We start from the raw sequence: 25950 nt of genomic DNA, 5'->3' as shown, positions 1-25950 counted from the left end.
AATAGGCGTAATGAACATAAAAACACATTTTGTGGAAACTTTTTTAGTTACAGCGGTAAAAGCCTAGGCAAGAAGCTGGAGGTAGGCTTCGCCCCAAATTCATTAGGCATCGTTTTGAATTGATATAGACAGCTCTGATCATATGTGAACCACAGGTACACATTTCATCTACGTCACGTCACATGTGTGGCACCACCGCAGCTGGATATCTTCCATCGGATTGTCTCCTCTGGCCTTGCTTTAAAGAGAGAGTGAATCGCATGCCAAGCTACTTCCTCGTCATCCAGTGTTCCAGCTCTGAATCAACAATTGATGCTTGCGTCTTTTCAGGTGACGATGCCCGAATACATTTAGCTGGAAACATCGTACGCAATACTGAAACACAGCAAGAGTTTTTTTCGGCTATGTTACCTGTAGACAACACTCGGCAATAAAGGGTTAAGCTACTTGCCGGTATGAAAAGAGCTCAGAAATTACCATGGTGCATAACTGCATAGGTTAGGGAATATTTTTGTGTAAAATCGAGGCGGGACGTCTGCGGTTACGCACGACATCAAATCAACCTCCTCAGAGGCAGTACGGTTGATGGCGCAACGCGTATCACCGCGTCAGCGTGGCGTTATTGAAACCGGAGTGAACGAAATGTTGCACTGTCAGTGATTGAGGCTTGCGAGAGTGATTACACCTCATCTTTGATCTTGGTCGAAGTAGCAGGAAGGTATCCGCCATTGCGTCGATTGCCGCAGCCTAAATTCAATCGGAAAGGGTCACATCTATCCGTTTCCCTACAATGAAGAACGCGTCGAGAGAGCAGGGCGCAATTCGTTTCCACCCTAGATCTAGTCGGAGGTTACTAGTAGGTCCCCCCTCCCCCCCCCCCCCCACTGAGCAGGCTTGCAGATGCACTCCATTTATTTTGCCATTGGGTAATTTTTAACCTAACGTAAGAGCTTTGGCTTAACTAAGGCGCCATGCTGTTTCTGTAGCCTTATCAATAGAATGTTGCGGGGGCAGAAAGAGTTCGTCGCCCCCTTCCCTCACGACACAGTGATATTTTCCGCGTGCTGGCCCGTGCGCATGCAGCAACTGCGGGCCGCACTGACGCGCCTACGTGGCGCAGGCCTAACGGTCAATGCACCGAAATATCAGCTGGCGGAAGCAGAGGTAACCTGCCTTGGACATGTCATCGGACGGAGCCGTCGGCGTCTTGACGAAGACGGCGGTGCACCGCGGCCGCCGTCTCCGACTTGAGGGTGGCCACGATACATGATTTTCCGCCGCCGCGCACAAATTCCCACATTGGGCAGTTTTTAGTAGTCGCAGGCTATCAGAGGTACATTGCAAGGTACACGGGATAGGCAACAGCTCAATTGGACGAGGAAAAGAAACGGGCTTTCAGCGCCCTAAAGAGCGCATTAACCGGTACTCAGATCTCCGGACTACACTAAGGAGCTTGTGGTTGAGTGTGATGCTAGCGAGCGACGTATGGGCGTTGTATTATGTCAGAAGAAGGATGTGGAGGAGGAGCACCCTGTTCTCTATGAAATGAAATTCAGTTTATTTTTATTCGGTCAATTAGATACAGAAAGAATGACTGTGATCACTAGCTGTTTTGAAGACAGCTAAAGATAAAGATGGATGCTGAATAAAGTACTTTCGTGAGGCACTCCACGCAGCACCGGTTTCACCACGGAATAAGAGTTACTTACGGAACGACTTGGTGTCTGATAAGCAGGGTGTCTACCAACCGGGAAAACCGGGAAAACCGGGAATTCTCAGGGATTTTGAGTAGTCTGGAAAAACTCAGGGAAAACTCAGGGAATTTGTGCTTCTATCAGGGAAAATTAGCTGTAACTTTTTAGAGGGTCAAATGTCGCGGTAATGCTGGCTCGAGAAACAGACAGGACTCGTAACGAATCGTCGTCGGCTGGAGGAGTTGCCAGTGTGCAGTCAACGACCGACTTTCCGGATTCCCGATAACTCGGACGGCTTCGCGGCACCACCACGTTCCCCAAAGAGTCAATGTATCATAACGACTGAACTTTCAGACGCAAGAACTCTTTGCCGTCCGATTTTCTAAACGTTTTGCGTGATCGCAGATCCGAGACGGCATTAATGAAAACCACCACCGCTGCTATTTTGATAACCTCGCCGCCTTGAACCGGTGCTCTCGCACGCAGATCAGCTGGCAGCCGTGGCCACCACTGCGGCAACGCTAGGCCTAGCTGCTTCGACGTTCGCTGTTAAGCTTTTTGTCGTTCGGTGCCGCGTTTTTTCATTTCTCCGCTGACAGCAATAATTTTGTCTTCGTAGCTCGGAAAGCACGGCGCATTGCATAATGCTCTTTCCCGAAAGTCTGCTTCGCCTCATTACAGTTGTGTGACGCGGTGAAGCGTAACAAGCGTAGGAAGGGGCAATTGTCGCGGGACAGTATATGTATTCCTTAATTTTACATGTGTGCACCCACCCTCACCTGTCACAGTAGAAGCACCGATATGCCTAATAAATTCACTGACAGGCATTCAGAGCTTTTTCAGACGTACATGTGTCGATTTTAGCCCTTAAGGGCAGTAAAAGACATGAATTTATTTTTTCGGACTGCCTGATTTTTCGGAAGTTTTCGCGGCCCCTAGGGGGTCCGAAAAATTGGACGTTGACTGTAAATTCACCAAGAGTATTCTTCAAATGGTCCGTGGGGTGAACGCGTGGCGAAAGGAGGACGAGAACAGAAAGGATCGACGCACTGAGGAATGAACAGGGAATTAAGTATGCGACCGCTTCTTTGAAGGAGCCTGCGCTCAAAAAACAAATTGTTGGCTGATGCTGAGATGCAGGTGTCCCTCATCGAAACCAAAATAAACTCTTTAACGCAGTGAAACACACACTGAGGCGTCTTGCACAAGCTGAGAGTATGTCAGGACAGTTGCATGACACTGAGCATGCTATCAGTTGGTAGAAATAGCTCATATTCGAAAATATTTGCTTCTGTATGCATCTCCTTTTTATTTGTACTAGAGAATGTCCAACTCAATTTGAAAATTTTTTCGAAGACATTTTATTTGCTGTGCATTTTAATAACCCATCCATTATATTCTTTTTTTGAATAACATAAACACTACCCGTTAGCATTCAAATTGGATTAAGTTGGTTTTCTTTAAAATTTTTTTTCATATGCTTACTAGAGAGTGATAGCATAGGGCGATATGGTTTCAGCGCGACTTGGCATAAAACATAGGTCTGCATCACTCAGGGAATTTTGCAAAAGCACTCAGGGAAAACCTGGAAAACTCAGGGAATTTGGAAATGTCAACTTGGTAGACACCCGGGAAAAGTGAGAGTCAATACATGATCAAGCCTGTTCACAAATACTGTTGCGTCCAAGCGCGTCAAAGGGACGCGGGGATCAAGAAGAGAGGGGAAGAGGAGAACGAAGACTGTGCAGCGGCCATTCCTCTTCTTCGTAGCCTGCCGTTCCTGTTCTCGCACGCCTAAATAAACCCCTTTTCCCCGTGCTTGTAACAATACTATAGTAGAGCAATTCGCTTAAGAATATTTTATGGTTAACCAAATCGAAGACCTTGGAAAAATCGATAAATATACCAAGAACTAAGGCCTTATTTTCAATTTGTGTACACTTTACACACTTATACTCCAGCAGCGCCAGTTCAGCCGTTTTATTTTCCCGAAAAACCAACCTGACTAGGTGTAAGCGAATTATATTTGTCGATGAAAACATTTATACACTTTATGCTCCAGCAGCGCCAGTTCAGCTGATTTATTTTCCTGAAAAACCAACCTGACTAGGTGTAAGCGAATTATATTTGTCGATGAAAATTGAAAATAGAATATGCAGAATTTTTTTGAAAGCCTTTGAGAAAAGGCAAGATAAGCAGCGGTCTATAAGTGGCCCAATAACTTGTCCCCTTCACGATAAGGCGTGTTCAGTTTCGCTATTTGCATATTTACAGTAAAGACGGACTTCGCTAAACAAACGATAAAGGTATCTCCTAAAGTCAGCGCGATAACATGAAAAATGGCCTTGATAGAGCGTATTTTAATTGCGACAATATCGCACCTGGCGCTATCTTTTCTAATTTTTGTTGTTGATAAGATTCCTGGGCGCTGACCACATGCAAGCACATTAATAGAGCGTTCCGAAGATTTACGTATTCGCAAGCATAAGCCGGAGTGTCGGCTGTTATCAAATCAGGGGAAAAAAAGTCTCAGTTCGCCCGAAAGGCGAAGCATCGTTTGCGATAGCAGATTAGTAGACGGTTATAACTAAGGTTAGCAGTTTTATCTCCCATTCCCTGCCATTCCCCCAAGGCCATTCACGCGACGGAAGGCGGCGCGTTCGCTTTCCGTCTTCCTCCCTCGCGCGCGCCAGATTGAGCCGCGATCGTCGACTCCCCTCATGTGCTTTCACCCGCACATGCAGCACACGGGGCGCGGCGACCCTGTTGTCGCCCTTAAACACTATGCGAAACAAGACGGCAATGGCGACGGGAAAAATGCATCTGGAGTGTCCATATAGTTGCTACCGCAATAAAATGATTGTATGTGTCAGCCAATTCTGATCCATCCATATCTTTGTTGTTTACTTCCAGTTTTGAAAGAAGGGCGGCAAAGTGACTGCGATGAAGGAGTGTGTTTATACTAAACCACCGTACGCTGATGAACGCTTGCCAGGAACATCAAGGTATGTAGAGGATAAGGAGTTCTTACAGACCGCAAGCGTTTTGTAAGTTTGTGGCGATAACACTTAAGGCCACCCACTCGTTCGGTAAATGAGTATGCAAGAGCGTTTGGTAAAATTGATCTCTTATTTTCATTTGATGACGCATCTCAGTCGCTATCCACAGTTTTCGTGTTTTACTGTTGAGTCTGCGCTGTTTAAGCGGGAAATTCAAATAATATAATCGCTGGAAGATTGCATGAAATTTATAATAAGCATTGTTTGCCTCTACAGATTTTCTTATATTGCTTCAGTCCACCCGTAAGAGGCTGTTACGAAATACACTGAGTGCTTTATCTGTACTTAACGGAAACTTAATTACTCAGGGTTTTGCTGTACCTTGTGTCGTTAGTCTGGAATATGAAGATATTGGAGTATGGTCACTAATTCAACAACAGGTGACATACTATTAGTCTCAATCATATCTGAAATAGAAGCTCAAGGAATTGCTCGCATTAAAGTGATATTATTATGGGCGCGGTGTGTTTATGAAAGCATTAGACGGCATAAAAACATTACAGTTACGGCTAATATAGCTTGTACTACTAACGTCAAACTTAAGTTTCGCTGAAGAAATATACTAGATTTATTTTCTACCATAAATGCCTGGAATTATCCGTAAGACCAAGAAACATGGCAGTGTCACCATTTGGTGGTCGTTAGCAAAGTGGAAACATGCTGCCTGCACACAAACAAAGCATTGAACAATTAAGGGTAGTCTGGGTAAAGCAATACAACAGCTGACACTTTGCCGACACTAGGCGTTGCAGTCGACCTTTATGTATACTCGCGGACAACTTTCTGTGGCAATGAAGAGAAAGCTACGGAGGCAAAGCGTTCACAAGTGAGAGCGCTTTTGAAAAGAGTCCCGTGTTTTCGTCGACGTTAGTTTAAGCTGGGGAAGAGAACAAAAATACCTTATTAGCAACAGTTAAATAAGATGAAACACACTACTGAATGTAGAAGCTTACTGATTTATCGGCTTTTCCCTTCCACGTCTACATCAAAGCGATACCACTGTACGTGAAGGTGCGTCGATTCAGCGTCCGTTTCGTGCAACCAAGTGCACTGTCGAACGCTGGCTGACTACTTGGCGCGTAACACATGTGCAGCAGCCACGAACCCATAGCTTTCCGTTTATCCCACAAAAAGTCGTCCACGTTTTTTTTTTTTTTAGGGATTGGTTTTTGTGCTCTTTCCGTTTGTGCTTCGACTCTGCGGTGCTCACTGCACATGTTCATGGCGTCTCTGCTTGTCTAACACTGCCGCTTTCCCTGCAGTGCGTCGCCTGTGTGCAGTGCAATGGTGTAACGCCTGTTACGCATGTGGCACAACAGGTGTCCCACCGCCGAGATCATTGTAGCTTCCGCGACCACGTTCGCGCCATTTCAGCTTATGCTTCGACGCCATGGTGCTCGCTTTGCATGTTCGCGGCATCCACATGCTTGCTCGTAATCCGCGCTCACGAAGTGAAAAGTCACTCCAATTTTACGCGCGAGCGTAACTGGCGAGCTCGTGAAATCGGCGATGTTGGTCTAATACGCGAAACAAGCGAACGAGGGAGGGGCCTCGGCCTCCGGTTTGTCTGCGAATTTTGTCTGCACAATTAACTTACACGGTGGAAAAAGACAACGCAAACATTTGAGGATAAAAATCGTTAAGCGTCCTTCATACTCTTTAAATCTATGCAATCAACGCAAAGTGTGACATACATATGCCTGAAATGGCGCTGCTTCAGTGTTTGCGATTAATGAATAAAGGAAATAGGAACATACAACACCGCTTACTATTGAAAATAAGCCTAGCTTGCATAGGCAGGTGGGGATTTACGGCACTACATTGCACTCTGTTATGGTAAGGCACTACACCGTACCTTACCCGCGCACAGAAAGCCGTCCAGTACATCGCCCGTCGTGGTTGCTCAGTGGCTATGGTGTTGGGCTGCTCAGCACGAGGTCGCGGGATCGAATCCTGGCCACGGCTGCCGCATTTCGACTCGGGCGAAATGCAAAAACGCCCGTGTACATAGATTTAGGAACACGTTAAAGAACCTCAGGTAGTCAAAATTTCCGGAGTCCTCCACTGTGGCGCGCCACATAACCAGAAAATGATTTTGGCACGTAAAACCACATTATTTGATTTTTAATTAATCCAGTACATCGAGAGCCACTTCTTCAAGCAACTCGCTAGGAACCCCTTGCAGCACCTAGCACCACTTCTGGTCGCAGGCACAGCGTATCCACTATAGCGTCTCAAAGCGCTAGCTCTCACGCTTTACCACCGTACCACCATGCGGTACTAAATGGCACTAACCTGCAAGCTGAACCGCCATATTGTCCCACTGCGTGGTTGCGCGCGGTGGCGCGGGCTTTCTCTTAAAAGCGATCTGCTATTAAGCCCCAGTCTAGGTGGGCTGACGGCTCGTAGCTATGCGTGCTCGGTGTTCTCACCGCTCACTTTGTGTTGAAGCGATATAGAGAACGAAGGTAACTCCGCTCACTGCTGCTGCCATGATTCCTCACGCCAGCGTTCTGACAGCGAGTGCCCGCAGTCATTGGGTGTGAAGTGCTCACGTTTGCGTGTGTGCGCTGACACGATGCTATTCATATTGACACGTGTACTTATCTTTATCGGGCAACCACGTTTCGCCGCCTAGCAAATGTAATCGCACAGCATGGGACGCGCCTGCATGTATACGAAGTTTCTGGAAAGTTATCGATGCTTCTATCCGCTGTCTGTTGTCGCCGAGACTTATGTTATGTGGTTTCATCACCTGGCGCGAATGGTGTAGAACTTTGTGGAAGGCACGCAGGTCCGAACGATTAGTCTGGAACATTCGACGACTGCTCTATAAAAGCCGACCCGCTTGACCCGCAGATCGGATTTTCGACGATCGCCGACTGTGTTCGCCGCTTTCGTTGTGCTATAAGTGTAGCCTGTTTTGTGGACACAGGTTCGCCCAATAAAAGCTAGTTTTGTATTCCACCGTACTGCTTCTTTCTTCACCGTCACTACCACGTGACAATATAATAAGCGATTGTTTACACTGGCGCCTTCTATCCCGGCTGATGCTGTGTATGGCGCGGCCGCGCATGCCCTGTCTTGGATAAGGTCTGCGATGCGATAAATATAGGCGTCTAAGCGCACCGAGGGCCGATGGCATCGTGTGCGCTATAGCACCGATACACTCGCGGATCACCCGCTTTCACGAAGTGAAACGTCAGTGTAACGTTTTGTTTATTAACCAGGCATCCTTTGTTTGTTGAACAACGCGACCCTGTGCGACTCGTAAGTTCAGCAGTAGCGATCAGGCGTACAATGTCACCGAGAAAGAGTTAGTGTATATATTATTCGCAGTTCAGAACTGCATTGGTACCTTTCGGGCTCTAATTTCACTATTGAGACGAGTCAGTGCCCTGTCAAAGGGCTACAAACAACGTGCTTCAAAAAATTGCAGTCTTCTGCAATATTCTTTCGAGGCATGTTACAAAAATTCACTGCCACTCCACTCTGTGAAGGTGAACGACCAGCGAAGTTGTGTATGCGGGCCCCATAATGGCGAACTGTCCATTGATGTGCGTGAAATGCAGTATGCACATAAATTGGACGCGAGGCATGACTAGACGCTCCTACAGCGCGTTGAACCTCGGAAGACAATGAGGTACCGGGGTGAATACATACCCATGTATTGTTGCAAAATGCGGCACGACGCCTTTTACTAAAAATCCCCGCACGTACCTCACTGCACTCCGATGGCACATACTGCTTCACCGTAGCCAAGGCAACCGTGTGTTGGTTGACGTCCCGCCGCGCAGTAAATGTTGGGAGGTCACACGAAAACCACAAGCGCTCGCACACAACACAGGCAATACAAAATTCGTTAACCACAAACTCCCTCTGAAGCGTAGCCGTTACTCCGGTGAAACGCTCCCAGTTTGCATAACAGGGGCTACATGGATGGTTCGCATTTAGGGTATTTGGGTTGACGTTAACGTAATGACCCAAGGATGCCTTGCATTCTGCGCATGCTCAGTTATGGTCCGATATCTATCGGTGCCCGAAGGCTCTTGGGGCACCATTTCCAAAGCTTTCTGTCGTTTGACGGGTACGCAGCGGTGGCGTAGAGGTAGAGCATCCGCCTCGCGTGCAAGAGGGCCGTGGTTCGTGTCTCGGTGCAGCGCAATTTTCCACCGGATCTAAAAAAAGCAATCCGCATGTTGATAAAATTGCGTAAACAGGCCTAGAGTGCGGCCTGATCCCGGTGACCAGAACCTGTAACGCACTCCCTCACCAGAGCAGGATTGGCCACCCCAATGCAGTACTTGGCCGCAACCTCCTATATGAATGCAAAAATCAACCCCCGAACCTCAATCCCCAGCAGCGCCGAAGCAACTGACCACGGCGGTGGTCAGACCTGCGACGCAGCAGAGGGTGCTAAAATCCCTGGTTCCGAACAGGCCACCATTGGAATCTGAATATGGAAAAGTTTAACGCTATAATGTTATCTAGTGAGGTGAGTCTAGCAGCGCTATTGGAGGAATTAGAGAGCAGTAAATGGGATATTGATAGGGCTCAGTGAAGTTAGCACGACGACCGAAGCATATAGAGTGCTAAAAAGCGGGCACGTGCTGTGCTACCGGGGCTTAGCGGAGAGACGAGAACTAGGAGTCGGATTCCTGATTAATAAGAATATAGCTGGTAGCATAGAGCAATTCCATAGCACTAACGAGAGGGTGGCCGGTCTTGTTGTGAAACTTAATAAGACGTACACATTGAAGGTCGTGCAGGTCTGCGCCCCTACATCCAGTCATGATGACCAGGAAGTCGAAAGCTTCTATGAAGACGTGCAATCGGCAATGGCTAAAGTGAAAACAAAATACACTATACTGATGGGCCACTTGAATGCAAGGGTAATCAAGAAGTAGGCTGGAGACAAGTCAGTGGGGCAATATGGCATAGGCTCTAGGAATGGCAGGGGATAACTATTAGTATATTTTGCAGACCAGAATAACATGCGGATAATGAATACCTTCTTCCGCAACGGGATGGCCGAAAGTGGACGTGGAAGAGCCCGAATGGCGAGACTATAAATGAAATAGACCTTATACTCTGCGCTAACCCTCGCATAGTACAAGATGTGGACGTGCTCGGCAAGCTGCGCTGCAGTGACCACAGGATGGTAAGAACTCCAATTAGCCTAGACTTGAGGAGGACAAGGGAGAAACTGTTAGATAAGAGGCCGATCAATGAGTTAGCGGCAAGTAGGAAAATAGCGGAATTCCAGATCAAGCTACAGAACAGGTATTCGGCTTTAACTCAGTAGGAGGACCTTAGTGTTGAAACAAGGATGGGCCTCAGTAAGGATTGTGCAATAAAAGTCAGTCGTAACTCCGTTAGGCAGGAGACCAGTAAGCTATCGCAGGAGATGAAAGATCTGATCCAGAAATGCCAATGTATGAAAGCCTCCAATCATACAGCTAGAATATAACTGACAGAAATTTTGAAGTTAATCAACAAGCGTAAGGCAGCTGACATAAGGAACCACAGTATGGAAAGAATTGAACATGCTCTCAGGAACGGAGGAAGCCTAAAAGCAGTCAAGAAGAAACTAGGAATTGACAAGAATCAGATGTATGCGTTAAGAGACAAAGCCGGCAATATCATTACTAATACGGATGAGATACTTGAAGTGGCTGAGGAGTTCTATACAGACTTATACAGTACCAGCGGCACCAAGGACGACAATGGAAGAGAGACTAGTCTAGAGGAATTTGAAGTCCCACAAGTAACGCCGGAAGAAGTAAAGAAAGCTTTGGGAGATATGCAAAGGGGGAAGGCCGCTGGGGAGGATCAGGTAACAGCAAATTTGTTGAAGGATGGTGGACAGATTGATCTAGAGAAACTGGCGACCCTGTATACACAATGCCTCATGACCTCGAGCGTACCGGAATCTTGGAAGAACGCTAACATAATCCTGATCCATAAGAAAGGGCACGCCAAAGACTTGAAAAAATATGGACCGATCAGCCCACTGTCCGTTGCCTACAAAGTATTTACTAAGGTAATCGCAAATGGAACCAGGAACGCCTTAAACTTCTGTCAAGCAAAAGACCAGGCAGGATTCCGTAACGGCTACTCAACAATAGACCATATTCACACTATCAATCAAGTGATAGAGAAATGTGCAGAATATAACCAACCCTTATACATAGCTTTCATTGATTGCGAGAAAGCGTTTGATTCAGTCGAAACCTCAGCAGTCATGGAGGCATTACGGAATCAGGTTGTAGACAAGCCGTATGTAAAAATACCTATAGATACATATAGCAGCTCTCCAGCCACCGTAGTCCTCCATAAAAAAAGCAACAAAATCCCAACAAAGGAAGGCGTCAGGCAGGGAAATACGATCTCTCCAATGCTATTCACAGCATGTTTACAGGAGGTATTCAGAGACCAGGATTGGGGAGAATTGGGGATAATATTAAATGGTGAATATCTTATTAATTTGCGATTGGATGATGATATTGCCTTGCATAATAACTCGAGGGTCCAATTCCAATTCATGCTGACTGTCCTACAGATGCAAAGCCGAAGGGTGGGTCTAGAAATTAATCTGCAGAGAACTAAAGTAACGTTTAACAGTCTCGGAAGAGAACAGCAGTTTATTATAGGTAGCGAGGCACTGGAAGTGGTAAAGGAATACATCTAATTAGGACAGGAAGTGACCGCGGATCCGGATCATAAGACTGAAGTAATCAGAAGGATAAGAGGGGTCTGGGGTGCGTATGGCAGGCATTTTCAGATTATGAACAACAGGTTGCCATTATCCCCCCCCCCCCCAAAAAAAAAGTGTATAACAGCTGCGTCTTACCAGGGCTCACGTGCGGGGCAGAAACCTGCACGCTTACTAAAAGGGTTCTGCTTAAATTGAACACGACGCAACGAGCTATTGAAAGAAGAATGATAGGTGTAACGTTAAGGGATAAGAAAAGAGCAGATTGGGTTAGGGAACAAGCGCGAGTTAATGACATCTAAGTTGAAATCGAGAAAATGAACTGAGCATGGGCAGGACATGCAATGAGGAGGAAAGATAACCGATGGTCATTAAGGGTTACGAACTGCATTCCAAGGGAAGGGCAGCGTAGCAGAGGACGGCAGAAAGTTAGGTGGGTGGATGAGATTAGAAAGTTTGCAGGGACAACACGGCCACAATTAGTACATGACCGGGGCAGTTGGAGAAGTATGCGAGAGGCCTTTGGTCTGCAGTGAGCGTAACCAGGCTGATGCTGCTGATGATGATGATTGTTTGACGCTCTAAGTAAAAGTCACAACAGATGATCGCCTTTCTTGGGCTTTCGGAGAGAGAGAAACAGCACGCATGCTGCCGTTAAACGAGAGAGAACAAACCACCTATAAAGCAGTGCTTCGTGCGACCGCAGAAGCCACTTTCTGTCTAAAAGGGGGCGCGTTTAGAAAAAGCTTTAACAAGGCCTCGTAGACGTAGTCTACTCTGTATGACGTTGAGCCCACGTAAGCCTTCTCAAAGCACGAGCTCTGACCCAGTAAAATTTCCAACATTGAAGTTTTTTGTGCAGGATTCATGCCTGTGACTTCAAGCTAAATGTCAAGTATCCTGCTGCGGCGCTTGAAGAATGTAATGAATCCCACCCACAAGCACATTTTCCATTCAGTGATAAAACTTGAAATAAGGCACAGCACCAACCTACTAATCAATACTGCAGAATGTCCGGTAAGGGGCAAAGAACACCTCGCATCGCAAATTTTAGGCAAGTCCTGCTGAAGAATTGACACAAGTAATCTAGGCATGGAAACTCCTTCAATACGATCATGAGCATAACTGTCCAGTAAAATCAAATTATCCGGTTTAATGTCCCAGGGTGACGCATGGGGTATAATGCAGGCCGCGCTTGTGGGTGTTTTCTGACTTACAGCTAACTATAATTACACTAGCGTTTTTTTAAATTCTGTGCTCAACGGAGCACTGTCACCGCCGCTAGGGACCAGCCGCACCTTCTTCCTTCGTAGCTCAACAGCAAAACGCCGCCGCAACTGAGCCACCCGAGTGGTTTCAGCGTCTTGAATGGCCAGGTTACGCTTTCTCTAACCCACAAAGTGGTCCTTGCCTTAACGGCCCCTTACTGAGCCTGTAACACCACGTATATCTCGCTGACACTGAGATACCGATTGAGCGTTTTTGTGAAACTGTGCATGGAAAGTATTCCTGCAATGCGCAGTGATTCTAAGTGTATCGTTGGCAATGGGTACTGGTGCTGTTCATTTCCAGACCGGCATGTGGTAGCAGTTCTAGGTACGAAGCTGCACATCTGATATGTGCGCGGATGCCTGTGGCTCAGAAAATGGAGCTGCATTGCACATCTGCAGCATAACATGACGTTTCCCACAATAACAAAAAGAAAAGAGTGACAGAAGGCAAGTGCAAGCAAGGAACCGCTTTGTCTTCCTCTTCGCATTGCGCGTTGTTTTGTGATGTATGTATGACGCTTCCCTTACCTGCTTGTTCACTGCAAGAAACATTGCAACTCTCCTCAAAGTACCTCGAACAGGTTTCACGAGCTATCGTTGGCTAAAATAAGGCTATTTCATGCTTACCGCTAAGGCCCAGAATGGCATAGCTTAAACCGACTCGTATCCATTAATCTCATCACGAGGACAAGCGCCGTCGTGCTTACCTGAAGAGTGGTTCACTCTCAATTGATGCTGTTTACACATTCTTTTTCATCTGGACCAAAACTTTACCTTGACAACTAATTGAGAGTGTTCTACAGCCGCATTGTATGTCCACTTTTATCTGTTGCGAAGTGTTTGTGGTGAATAATGAGTGGCAAAATATATGTTTCTGGGTGTAACGCCTGTCATTAAACTATTGTTTTGTGCGCATTTATTCGCTGGCAGTTTGCTCGCGTTGCCGAAAATACTGTGTCACACAATATCAACGTGGAGCTACAAGTTTTCACTCTGCGAAAGTCTAAATGTTATCGTGTTAGCCTTTCCACGGCTAAGTTCCTAGTCAGATGAGTGCGGATTCACCAACCCACATCAGGTGCGTTGCTAGTTTCACGTTTAGAGCATGTTAAGCAACTACGCTAATATAATCACCATTGGAAAATCTTGCGCAGTACTCATAACTGTCGTCTCGCCCAACTTAAGAGGTTTTCCCATTGTATATCTATCGATAAGGTTTTTCAGTTGTGGGCGATCTTAATTAGTATCACAGATGCGGGCAATAGAGAAAAGTTTCATGTATGGTAAAGCTTACGGTGGCAGTCGCAATTGTGCGAAAACTGCAGAATTAAGGCCAGTTGGGTTGGCACTGATGTTCTCAGAGCACTATATGGAAGTTCAAGCCAGAGAAGTCCCATGGGGTAGTCGACAAGACAGGCGTGAGTGTACTAAAAGAGGCTGTGGTGTCACCACTTGAGGACAAGAAATATAGTAAAGGAATATGGAATGCTAAGAAATGCTTGACTCGCGCAGTTCGATATTGAAATCTATCATGTGTATTGTTGAGCCTAGATGGACTACAGTAAGCAAAGAAAACAGCTGTGCTTATGTAAAATGCATTAAGCAATCGATCACATGCATGTAATCAGCCCGGCAACTACGAAACCCACGGGGCACAACCAAGTCTGTATATTGTTTCCTATACTATTGTTTATATATATGAAAATATATTGTCATATATTCTTTCACAATCAAGACTGCGGCGTTCATAGATTAAGAAAACGTGTTTCATGGAGTATATATAAAGTAGTCATTGAAGCATACGTACTCAAGGAGTGCTAAAGTTTTCCAGACTATCCTGCAATGTATCTGAAAAATGTTCGATCCCAGTCAATCTCCTTGTGTTAAATGGCGGAAATACAAAACCTGGGCATTGAAGTAGCTATACAATCTCTTCGGATTTACGGTTAAATAGATAAAATTCTCAGTATTTAGATCTAACAACAATGATATAATTCTCATGCAAGCCGTAGTAGTTGTACCGTATTAGATTTGACCTCCTGGGTTTTTTTAGCACGTGGGATAGGGAACCCCAAAAGATCAAATTTAATGTGGTACAACAATTACGGCGTGCCTGAGAATTATATCGTGGTTGCCGTATGTAAAAACTCAGAATTTTTTTCTGTTTAGCCGTTTATCCGCAAAGATAGACCAGCTACTTCAATATTTATCAAGAAAAGCCGAAAAATACCTATCAAGAAATCGGTTGAGGAATCAGGCCCAATGTTTCCAATGGTATTCATGGCTTGCTTAGATGTATTAATGTTAGTAGACTCTGTAGGAAGGAACTTATCAACCTGCTGCTTTCAGATGACACTGTCCTGTTGAGCAGTGATGGAGTTGTCTTGCAAAAAATTAATGAACAACATAGCGGACAAAATGAAGCGGTAGAGCTGAAGATTGTTGTGCAGAAGTCTAAGGTATAGTTAGAGCACCTTGGGAGATAATGACGATTTGTTATTGGGAGACAGACTCAAGATATAATTATCTATTCCATTTCTATACAAGGGATCATTATCACGTGAAGAAAACACATATAGAAAAATAAGAAATGGTTGAAGAGCACACTGTAGCAATTACCAAGTCATGGCCACTGAATTCTTACCATTATCGTTAAAACAAGCGTGCAGTCCTTGCATTCAGTCGCTAATACCTTTTTACCACCCTATTTCTCTCGACATCAGGACAAAGGCCTCTGCAAGCGATATCCCATTGTCCTTGTCTCGGGCCAGATGACTTCTTTTCCGATACTAACTTACAAGGCAGAAACATTAAGGTTAATTAATGACTTGGCAAAGAACTGTAGACCGCCGTCAACAGCAGTGTAACGAAAAAAAATTGCAAAAAAATGTTGGTAACAGGCAGGAAGGCAGCAGTTTGTATTAGAGAGCAAACTGGAGTAGCCGAAGTTCGTTGATTTTATTAGTTGACGATGGAGCTGCGTAGAAGACATAAAGCCCAGGGCGGATAATTGGCGTTCTATTAGAGTTATATACGTGCTGATTGCCAAGATATAGAGCGATGTCGGGATTTGCATTGGAAAGAGAGAAAAGGCAGGGCAGATTCCGAAGTGTGTCGGTTGGCACAAACAGGAGCGATTGCATTTCCGTCAACACCAATGAGCTGCCGGTGATGATGATGATGATGATGATGATGATGATGATGACCAACGTGGAATATAGTGACGTGCGCGCTATGCGAAAAAGAACAGCACCCAATGCAAGCCGACCAGAATTTTTAAATGTCGCGCCATATATCCACAATAAACGGAGGACTTGAGGCCGGTTCGCAAATTAAGGTGCCCTATTGGAAGCTGCATTGTTTAGTTTTTTGAGGCGAACTGTAAGTTCTACAGAAAGCTCGCGCATTGAGGTCTACGTGAGGTGGCTGACGGTGTCTAAGAGACGGTGAGTGACCGGACCTATTGCACTGCCCGGATAAAGTTATTAAGCCATTGAAATAGCCATGTGCCCCATAGCTCCAATATCCACGATTGCCATAGTATCTGGAATGTTGTGATGTGTATATTGTAGACGGGAGTTATCGTGCACATGGGGTTGTTGGACGGAAGGACTTTGAGGCGCCCTTATTGGACACAACCATAAATATGTGCCAGCGCGATAATTTCCCAAACCAGAACCAACCGCGACAACAGATCGTTCCTATACTTAAGCACCAAGAAATAATCTTGTAGATCAGTCAGGAAGGAGCGTCAAAATATTTAACTCCGACAAAATGGAGATAGATCAAATTTCTATCACATTTGCTAAAGCGTTCTAAGTGCTCTCAAAGTCTGCTTTGTGTGCAATGCTGAAAACACACGCTGATTATCTATAATTTCCCGGCGAAAATGAATTTCGCTATATTTATACGCGGTTTGTCAACTCTTGGCGTTTATTGTGACATTCTTTTCTTGCCATGCGCAATGCATATATTCATGCATATATTCATATTCATGCACACACACATGAGACATAGCCAGCGCATTAGAAAAAACCGTCATGGCGCTACAACAGACGATGTCTGTTTGCTTTCATTCAAAGGTCTTGGCAGTGCGGCGGCCATTATTCTGCAGTTTATTTTTTTCTAGTCAATACTGTCGCCAAGCAGACCAGACGCTGTGTGCATAATGAGAATGAACACGCTGAAAGTAACCCTGCTATGATAAAATACTTCAATTGCCCTGAATGATCACGAAACATGTTGCCAGAAGCTTGGAGTTTCGAGGACACTCAGGCTTTGTTACGAAACACGGGACACGAAGCGAACAGCAGGGATAAAGGCCACGTTCGCTGTGTTTGCTTTTGGCGCTTGCTTATACAATTGGATTGAAAGTGATGCAGGTCATATAACTAAATACATATGCTTGATTAATGATATATAATAATTTTTTTGATGTATTCCTCGCCGATTTGGAAAGCCTGCTTTCACATGCCAGTGAAGTTCGTGGCCACCGAAATGTTTTGTGGTGCATTCAGATGTTTAGCCAAAATTGACCCACTCTAGGTCCTGCAAATAAGCTGGCTGCTCAGACGTTTACAGTAATGCGACTGGTAAAAGCTCAGCGCGATGTGTCACGTGAGAAAAGAGTAACAATATGCACCGTTTCGCACTTACTAGCAATCACAGAAATAAAGTCTCTTTTAACTTGCAGGTTATTGCCGCAGGCTTCGACACTGCCTGTAAACAGCCTGATTTTGTGGCGTTTCCTCGATATGTTGTTGTGGAGCTCCGTGCATCCGTCGCGTGAAAGCATTCCACAGGTTTTACGTAAAAGAAAAAAAGAAAATACGCATGGATCTTATTCTAGATTTTTAGGCTCCTGTGCCCCCATGTAAGTACTATATGCTATTTGACACCTAGAGTTTTTCTTTAGAAAGTAACGTTATTTCCGCAGCGTAGCTTAGCCTACTTTAGACAAATAAAAACGCGAAGAATCAACAAGGATCTTATGCCCACAAAATATCTGCAGGAGACATCGTAATACGAAACACTTTTGGTTGACTTTTATTGAAAGTTAGGCTGAGACACTTGTGCAAGTGCGGACGGTTTAGTTCACACTAAACGTAGCATAATATTGCAGTCTGCCCGGTGACCATCTTGCCCCCCGACGATGACGCACTATCGGGCGCTGAGGACAGCGCACCTTGGTAATTTTGCACACTATTCCAGAAGTAATCTGCTTCTAGAAAAAAAGATAAAGGGCTGCTTCTAGATAAAGATAAAGGGATAAAGATAAAGGTAAAGGCTGAATATATGTGAACCTAAAACACCAGAGTCGACATAAGGCCAACATATGCGTAAAGAGGAGTGACGAATGATCAGTCGCTTTCCACTGCCGTCGGCAGTGTTTAGCGTGCTAGCGGTGCTTGTTCGCCTGTCGGTAGTGTTTGATTGGTCCACAGTAATTAAATTTCAAACATAGCATGCAAATACATAAATTTGCCCAAGACATCCCGATTTATTTGTCACTATTAAGCATTCGCTTCTGTAATGTGTTCCTAGAACTAAATTAGAACACTCCCATGTGCACATAACATAATAGAGCACAGCCAGCCCCCTCACTTGTAATGAAGGTGTTTATTACTGTCATCTCAATTTTATCAGGGCGTTAAGTATGTACTTCTACGTGACAGACGGGAATTGTCGATTTGAAAGCAGCGACTGAGTCACCGACGCACAAGTGAATGTGCGTCGCTTGTCGAATGTTACGTCCGGTTTGCGACCATTTGTGTCTGCATATATTATTTCTTCTACTGTACGTAGTAATGGTTGAGTCAATCATAGATTTGATCTTCATGGCTGCGTGGCTATGAGGAATAATAGGAATAACGGGATAAAGGAGCAATCCCACTGAAAATAAAAGATTTTCTATAGGGCGAATAGCTCCATTTCTCGTAAAAGGTCAAGTATTCATTCTATAAAAAATTAAATATACACGCAGCCAAGCGATTGATAGTGGACATTGGCAGAATAATTGCAAGGACACACTTGTTCTCAAACGAGACAAACCTTTACATATGATGGACTTGCTCATTTTCATCGGTGACTTTTTCGTGGTCCCAATGTGAGCAATACCGGTATGTCACGTAGAAAAAAATTATTGTCTCTAAGATAAAATTCAGGTCATGATCAGTGAAATATTCCATAAGCTCCGAGCGCCCATCCAGGCCGTGCAAGCATTGTCATTTCCATCCCGCCTTGCAACAGGAAAAAAGTCAAAAGAATGTTAGTTATTATTTAAAGCAGCTGAAATACTAATCTTAAACTGTGAATAAAGATTCACATCTTTTTGCTAAGATGGTTTAGGCGCCCTTTTTTGAAACTCTTGTACGAAATGCATCGCTGTCTACAAGGTGCACCAAAGAAATGATGCCCTCTGTGATGAATAACAGGCTGCTTTTTTGCATATGACACTACAGAGACAGGCAAGTGGTGCAATGTGTTCTTATATGCATACGCCTAGAAATACGCGTAGAACGTAGTACTATTGAGAACTAAGAATTGTAAATTTTCTAGTCCATCACAACGCCACGTTGCATGTCTATAACTATGAAGCAAAGCTGGCAAAAGATTGTTTTTGTTGTCACGGAATGACACGGAAGCAGCAAATTATCGTCGGAAATGACAGACAGTGCATCAACCACGTGCACGCCCACGCGACGTCACGGGAAGACACGCAGACTAACATGCAAAGACCATTGCACCGCAGGAACCAGGAAGGTGATTGACTGCATGTCAAACCTTCGAACAGGCAGCCCAACTAGGATCGTTGATCGCAATATGATCGATCTCACATGAAGCGTCGGGAGCGGTGTGGATAGAGGCGTATAAACCAGATACGCCTCCACGCCACGTCCAGCGGTGAGTATTGCAACGACAAACTGGCTCACAAAGAAGTCACAGGTACTGTATCGACATTTGTCACCTCATGACGGTCAGACTGGCTGTGGAACAACCGTTTTGTTCTTTTGTTTTTGAACTTGTTTTTGTAATTCGCGGAAGACAGCAGTATGCCATATCGTTAATGATACCAGGACTTGTTTGACGGAATGCGTACGTTCTAAAATACGTTGTCTTTATTCACATGGAAGTAGGTGCATGCATTTTCAGGCAGAGTTTTTCCCGTAGAGCACGTGTTCTACAAAGTACTGGCGATGCACTACGTGTATAACGGTGTCGCCGCAATGCAATCCGGTACGATATCACAAACGGGTTGTTGAATTTGTGTCACGCCCTCAACTCGTCGACCAGACGAGGCGGACGGCGTGGCACACTGCGTCAAGGCTGACACAGTCGCATCTGGACGACGTCTACATGCGCTGTGTCCGGAACGCAAGTACCATATGATGCTGCATTCATTGTGATGTTCCTCGCAACTCAATTTCTTATCGTCAGTGATTGTGGTTTTCAAAACGCTTGTTTCCAATAATGGTCCGTAACATTTGCATTTTGCTGCATTGTTGCGAAATGTTTTTGACTAATTTCATTAATCATTTGATGTGGCCATACAATTATAGCACAGAGGAGTACACGCCGTAAGTATTTATCTGCGGTTTGGCGCCAAATTATCATCCTTGTCTCTAAGAATGAAAAGGTTTCATATGTAATACCAAATATTTATACCATCAACTGAAAGTATTGTCCACGCCTTTTGGAGAAATTTCCAAAGAAAGGAAATGGAAGAGGGAGCTTGATAGTCACTGATTATTCTGTTCAAATTAATTTTCGTTTTGATATCAAATGGCTGACGGTGTCATTCAAAGCCCACAGAACTAGCTATCCACAATATTCAATTTCACCCTTCCCACTACTCGTACCTCAGTTGGCAACACGAAAAGAGATCTGCAAGAATATAATTGTTTTTTTATTTTAATAAATGCTCTGCAGACATTTAAATCAAACCCATGCGAGCGCGGGCTTCATTTGTACGACAACGCTCTACGACAGCTACAACTCCTGGATGGTAGATGTTACGCCCAAATCGGGAACGCGTTCACGTAAGTAAGCGTGGTGAGTTTTAGGCAGCTGCCTTCCCAACGAACGCAGAATAAGCTCGCAGCAAGCAAGCCCACTTGTAACAACCACGCAGGCCTGAACATGAGATGACGGAAAACGTGGACCTGGTTTTCTCCTTCCTGATTATAACGCGCAATTCGTTTGTAGAACCCGGTTATCAGCGCCGTACTCAGCGCATTTGCTGGCAGTCTATTACCGTGCGAATATCGGCATTTTTTCCGAAGAGCTTCTTGTCCCTGTGTCTCATCTTGCGATCCTTCTTTCGCGCTAGAATATGTGGTTAGGTAAGCGCCATCTTGCGCAACAGCATGTCTTCCTCTGGCAATAAAGCGGAAGCAACGGAGTCAGAGCCTGCTCCTGAATAATGTTCCGCATTGTCTTTCATGTAAGCTTAGGCACGAACAAAACAAGCATATGCCTCTTGTTTTACGACAGCTAAATCAGCAAACATACATTATGGCGTGTTACATTCCGCTAGTTTCTCAGGGCGCTTATCTCCAGCGTTTGGACAAGTGCGAAACTAGAGCACGTGCGAGTCATGGCGAGGACAGCTTCCTGTTGCAGTAATACAAAGGAGATTTCAAACGCTGCTAAACTACTTGTGGCCGTAAACAACCTGCGTCCTTGTAGCTTTCTCTTCACTGCTGGAAAAGCTGTGCGTGAGTGTAGCAGACGACGCGTTGTGAGCATGCACCTAATATCGACCGTCCGGATAATTATCTCCACCGTAAGACGCCGCAGCACAGAAAAGTCGGTGCTCATGCAGGTTCAATTAGGACGGGCGTATACTTGCGTCCACTGTTAAATCGAATGTATGAATGACGAGCAGATTGCGTGCGAGTGTCATGTTAGTGCACAGACTTCAGCTATTGAAACGTGAGACTTGGACAACGCGGCAGGCAGCGCTTCTTGCAGCATCGGTGAGCGGTGGATGATCGCTAAGGAGCGCAAAGCAGTCACAATGCATCGCAAAAGACCGCGGTTTCAGTCGGCATCCACAGCGTTCGCCGCTGAGGCAAAAAATGTCCCTGGCAGTGCGCTCCGAGTATCGCGTTGCAATCGCGGCGTGCTACAGAATCACCCGGCTTTGCTGCCGATGATTGTGGCTAATATCCCTGGCACCTTCCTGCACGTCTGTGCCGCGCATTGAGAAAATTGCAGCCAGCATTGGCAAATAGAGAGCAAACAGAGTAAGAACTAGAGCTGCAATGTGGACTTGTCTCCCTCGTTCTTCTGTCCCTGTGCGTTTTGGCGCTGCAACTCGTTCTCTGTCAAGCAGAGTTCGAGTCGTGCTTTAATGTGTTGCCTTTAACACTGGACAGCAGTGTGCAAATATATGCGGACAGGCTTCTTGCTCTTGTTGTTGCTCAATTTTTTTATTTATCGGAACACATCACAATCTACAAAGCCTCAGACAGATAGGAAAGTAAGCATTGCAACGACAGCCAGAAGATTGACATCCTTTATTCCAGCAGACCTATATATAGAGGTAATATTAGTAAAAGGCACAGCTTTTTAGTGCAGAACGAGTGAGGGTAAGGACTAACCTTTGATCGATCTGGCGCCTCTGACCGCTACTACGTGGCCTGATATGCCCAAATATGTCGAGCCTCAGTCTATAGAGTATGTAGTGGAAATAGATAAGGTCGTACAAATGAAAACGCTCGTTCCAGAGACAGCGGACAATGCCAACAGATGCCTCGGATGCATCGCCGTCAAGTGACCTCACCACCTCTGCTCTTTCTGTCATTTGTGAATGGCCTCAGAAAATACATAGCTTGTTTCTATAGCGCCCCCTTATAGTGCGGCATCACACCAACAGGGAAGATACCTTGATAAAGTTCTTGGACAACAAGTATTTGTAATATTGATCACCAACGCATACCACCTATTCATTACGCCATGCTGCATTCATCAACATTCATTCGTTAAGAGTATGTTAGAAGGCAGCAACCTCATTTAACGTCATTGTTGTTAAGGTCACTGTATGAAAGCTGCAAGTGACACGGCGTTTTTGGATATATACAGCTCTTAATTTTTTGGGAGTTCGATAAAACTACACGCTGAGTATCTATATCTATTTAAACGAATGAGTTAGCTTTTTATCAGCCTGCGGTAAAACAACGGCTTTGAATGTTTCGCCTATAATCAATACTTGAAAGCTTATATTGTAATAGTTTTTCATTCGGGAAATTCATTTACCTACAAAATAACTAATGCTGCTTAGTGAAAACGACAGTAATTACTACAGTGATAGTTAGGTCATCGCAACGTACACCACTCTATATAAGCCCTGGAAAAAGTTCAGCAAGCTAGTAAGTAGTTAAACACCTCACCAGCACTTACAAATCAGATTACTGGCGTATCTCTTAACAAGTATTAAAGAAAAGTCACCGGTACATTTTCTTGTAGTCGACGAACGTCGTGTAAGCTTGTTTTTCCTCTATTCAGAGATCAACATCATGTGAATCAACTGGCCCGTTATGATATCACATGAATCTTGCAAGACTACCTCTTCTTCCTGACACATTTGAGGCTTTGTGCTATGGGAGCCTTAACCAACGCCTGCATATCACGTTTATTTTGTGGATACAAGTTCATTCTCGGGTAGCGTGCATGTAATATACTTAATTTTGAAAGGTTATTACACAGGTTCATTAAGAACAAGAATGAAATTAGAATTGTTTCAGCCTTGTAAAATTGTCTTTCAGCGTTTCGTCTACGTAGAGTATGTAATTCGTGTAATGAACTACCGCGTAGAGTTATGGCGTTGTGCTGATGAGCATGGCCGCTGCATTCGGGTGCTCTCGGTGCACATTACCACGCATTAGGTGTAGGTTCAAGAAGATCAGGTACCGAAAGTTGCCCTAGAGTCATCACTACGGCGACGCTCATAACATATTGTGTAATTTATGAACATTACACCCTTCAGTTTATTTCAGTGATCTCGCGTGTTTCTGCATTTTCTGCAGTGATCCCCGCGCCACCACCGGTGAGAACTGCTCCATCGACTCGAGTTGTAACAGGGATGTCTACAAGGATCTCTCGACTACCCATCGTGCCTCCAGCAACACCCGCGCCCACAATGCCATCTACGTCAAGTACAACGACCAGGACTCCCACGTCAACAACTACCACGACGAAGACCACGATGACGACGGCCACCACGACCCCCACGACGACGACCACGACGAGGACCACGATGACGATGGCCACCATGACCCCCACGACGACGACCACGACGAGGACGACCACCACGACGATCAAAATGACCACGACGACCACGACCAGTGCAACAACGACCACAACCACGATGACAACTACCCGCCCGCGAACTACCACCAGCTACCCTGCCGGTATGTATAGTGAAAGGCCGCTATAAGTAGCGCTATAAAGTGGATGGTTTCCAGAATCCCGTTATTTAAAAACATTGAGAAGACCAGTAATAGAGAAATTGTTCTGGTCGCGCAGTATTCGTTGGAGCACTGTGTAACAGCCACGGCATAGATTTCGCCTGCGATATCAGAGTGCTTCAATAGCTCGGTTCTATATTTTACGAAGCTGTTTCGTATCTCGAATCTTTTAGAGCTCTCTATATATCCAATGCAGTTAGACCGTATAATGAATGTGAGACCAGTATTACAGAAAAAGATGAGAAAGCAGCACGGCACGCTTACTTTTAGCAGCTGCCGACAGGTGGCGACGCAAGTTTATCCTAGCGCTGCATTGACAGCAGCTAGGTTCTCCATAAACGAAGCAACTTCGCTTTTTTTTTCTTAAAAGTCAGGCAAGTAAAATTCTCATGTATTACATTGAATCCTCCGTACTGTGAAATGCGATCTTTATGCGAAATTTGACGAACAGAGCAAAGGCAAGCGCGAAATCTTTTGCCATAGATATCAGCGAACAGAGCGTATGTTTCTATAAAAAGAGTAATTATAGCTGAATCCGCCGTCTTTTCTTACGTTTGACTCTTGGCTATGAACAAGTTTGTTAACTCACTGTATTCATGATAGGCTAAATGTTCCTTCCCTCTCCTCCGTTGCCACCGTATTGGCCCGTAACACGTGTAGTCCTGTTCACGCAAGCACCTTCTTACGCTCAGACGCTTCAATCTATCTTTCGCACCCCTTTCGTTCTGCGGGAGGTGTTCACCAATGGTTCCTCGAAGCCATACTTTGTACTTTCTTAGCGTTGAATTATGTCAGCTATATTCTACTCATTACCCTATGTAATGCTTCTGATCAGTGTCGACCGAATGTAAACACAAAATAGAGAAACACCTGTGTGCGCTGAGTGGAGACAACGGCACAGAAGAACTAGAGTTATTGCCCTCGAACATACATGCAAAACCAATTTGAAGGACTTTTAGGGAAGAATATACCAGAAAATGCAAATTAGACACCAATGCCATTGCACGAGCAGACTCTTGTTCCCCTTCGCAGTAAATAAAAAAAAGTGACAAAATAAAAAAGAAGGGAGACCATCGGGCCCACAAAGTTGCTTCTGCTGATGATGAAGATTTATAGGCATCCCCTTTGAAACTGGGTGGGTACAAATAGCCACCTAGCATGCCTGATTCATTCAGGTGTACTTTACTTGTCATTAGTGGCAGCATTTTTGTATGCGTTCCTATAATCTTTTTTTCCTCAAAGCTTCTCCGTCTACATAAGCTGGTCATCAATAACTAGCGCTACAAGCAGCCGCTAGAGGAGACAGCCGCCGTTGTTTCCAGCAATCGTCATATTTCGCGGATAATTTCTCACACAGCCCATAGATTATTATTTGCGATCGAAAATAGAGACTGCATCGCTATACCCAGGTCTAGAATGAGCGGAAATGTTTCAATTCAATTCTTTGCTCAACCGATCAATTACCAGCAAGTGGCATTGAAAAAGTACTCAAAACTTGACTTTCGGAAATTATCAGGTATTCCCGCCGTTATGGCTGTGGCGAGAAAAGTCGATATTATGCTGATGTGACTCATGGTGCAGAGGCCATTGCAGTTAATGTGCTTGCATCTGTTTATAATTTTGTGGTAGTCACTCTGTGTTTGCATGTTTCTGAAGAAAGATTGCTCCGTTATTATAAAATTGCGTTTTGCTATATGATTCATTACAAAGTGAAGTCGCTATACAGAAAGTTTGGCAAAA

The 25950-nt window shown here is 45.0% G+C and overlaps 3 protein-coding genes across 6 annotated transcripts in view; 2 read left to right on the top strand and 1 right to left on the bottom strand.

The window, feature by feature from the left end:
* LOC135920597 (uncharacterized) overlaps nucleotides 1-17564 on the top strand; it is a 214307-nt gene extending 196743 nt beyond the window's left edge. For 2 of the 3 annotated variants that reach the window (XM_070536206.1, XM_070536204.1), the window contains exons 10-12: nucleotides 4608-4699; nucleotides 13041-13186; nucleotides 17433-17564. The gene's annotated coding sequence lies outside the window, so the exon portion shown is untranslated. The remainder of the gene's footprint in view (nucleotides 1-4607; nucleotides 4700-13040; nucleotides 13187-17432) is intronic. The other variant, XM_070536205.1, reaches the window with a different exon arrangement.
* LOC135920594 (acetylcholinesterase-like) overlaps nucleotides 1-25950 on the bottom strand; it is a 230232-nt gene that overhangs the window by 76699 nt on the left and 127583 nt on the right. The gene's annotated exons all lie outside the window — the stretch shown is intronic.
* LOC135920595 (mucin-3B-like) overlaps nucleotides 18835-25950 on the top strand; it is a 213580-nt gene continuing 206464 nt past the window's right edge. Inside the window, exons 1-2 of one of the 2 annotated variants that reach the window (XM_070536202.1) lie at nucleotides 18835-19642; nucleotides 23770-24153. In XM_070536202.1, the coding sequence (XP_070392303.1) occupies nucleotides 23826-24153 (328 nt within the window). In that variant the 5' untranslated portion in view covers nucleotides 18835-19642; nucleotides 23770-23825. The other variant, XM_070536201.1, reaches the window with a different exon arrangement.

Source organism: Dermacentor albipictus, chromosome 3 (assembly GCF_038994185.2).
Source record: "Dermacentor albipictus isolate Rhodes 1998 colony chromosome 3, USDA_Dalb.pri_finalv2, whole genome shotgun sequence".
NCBI classification, from domain to species: Eukaryota; Metazoa; Arthropoda; class Arachnida; order Ixodida; family Ixodidae; genus Dermacentor; species Dermacentor albipictus.
The sequence above is the reverse complement of the archived record's forward strand: the minus strand, read 5'-3'. Positions and strand labels throughout refer to the sequence as shown.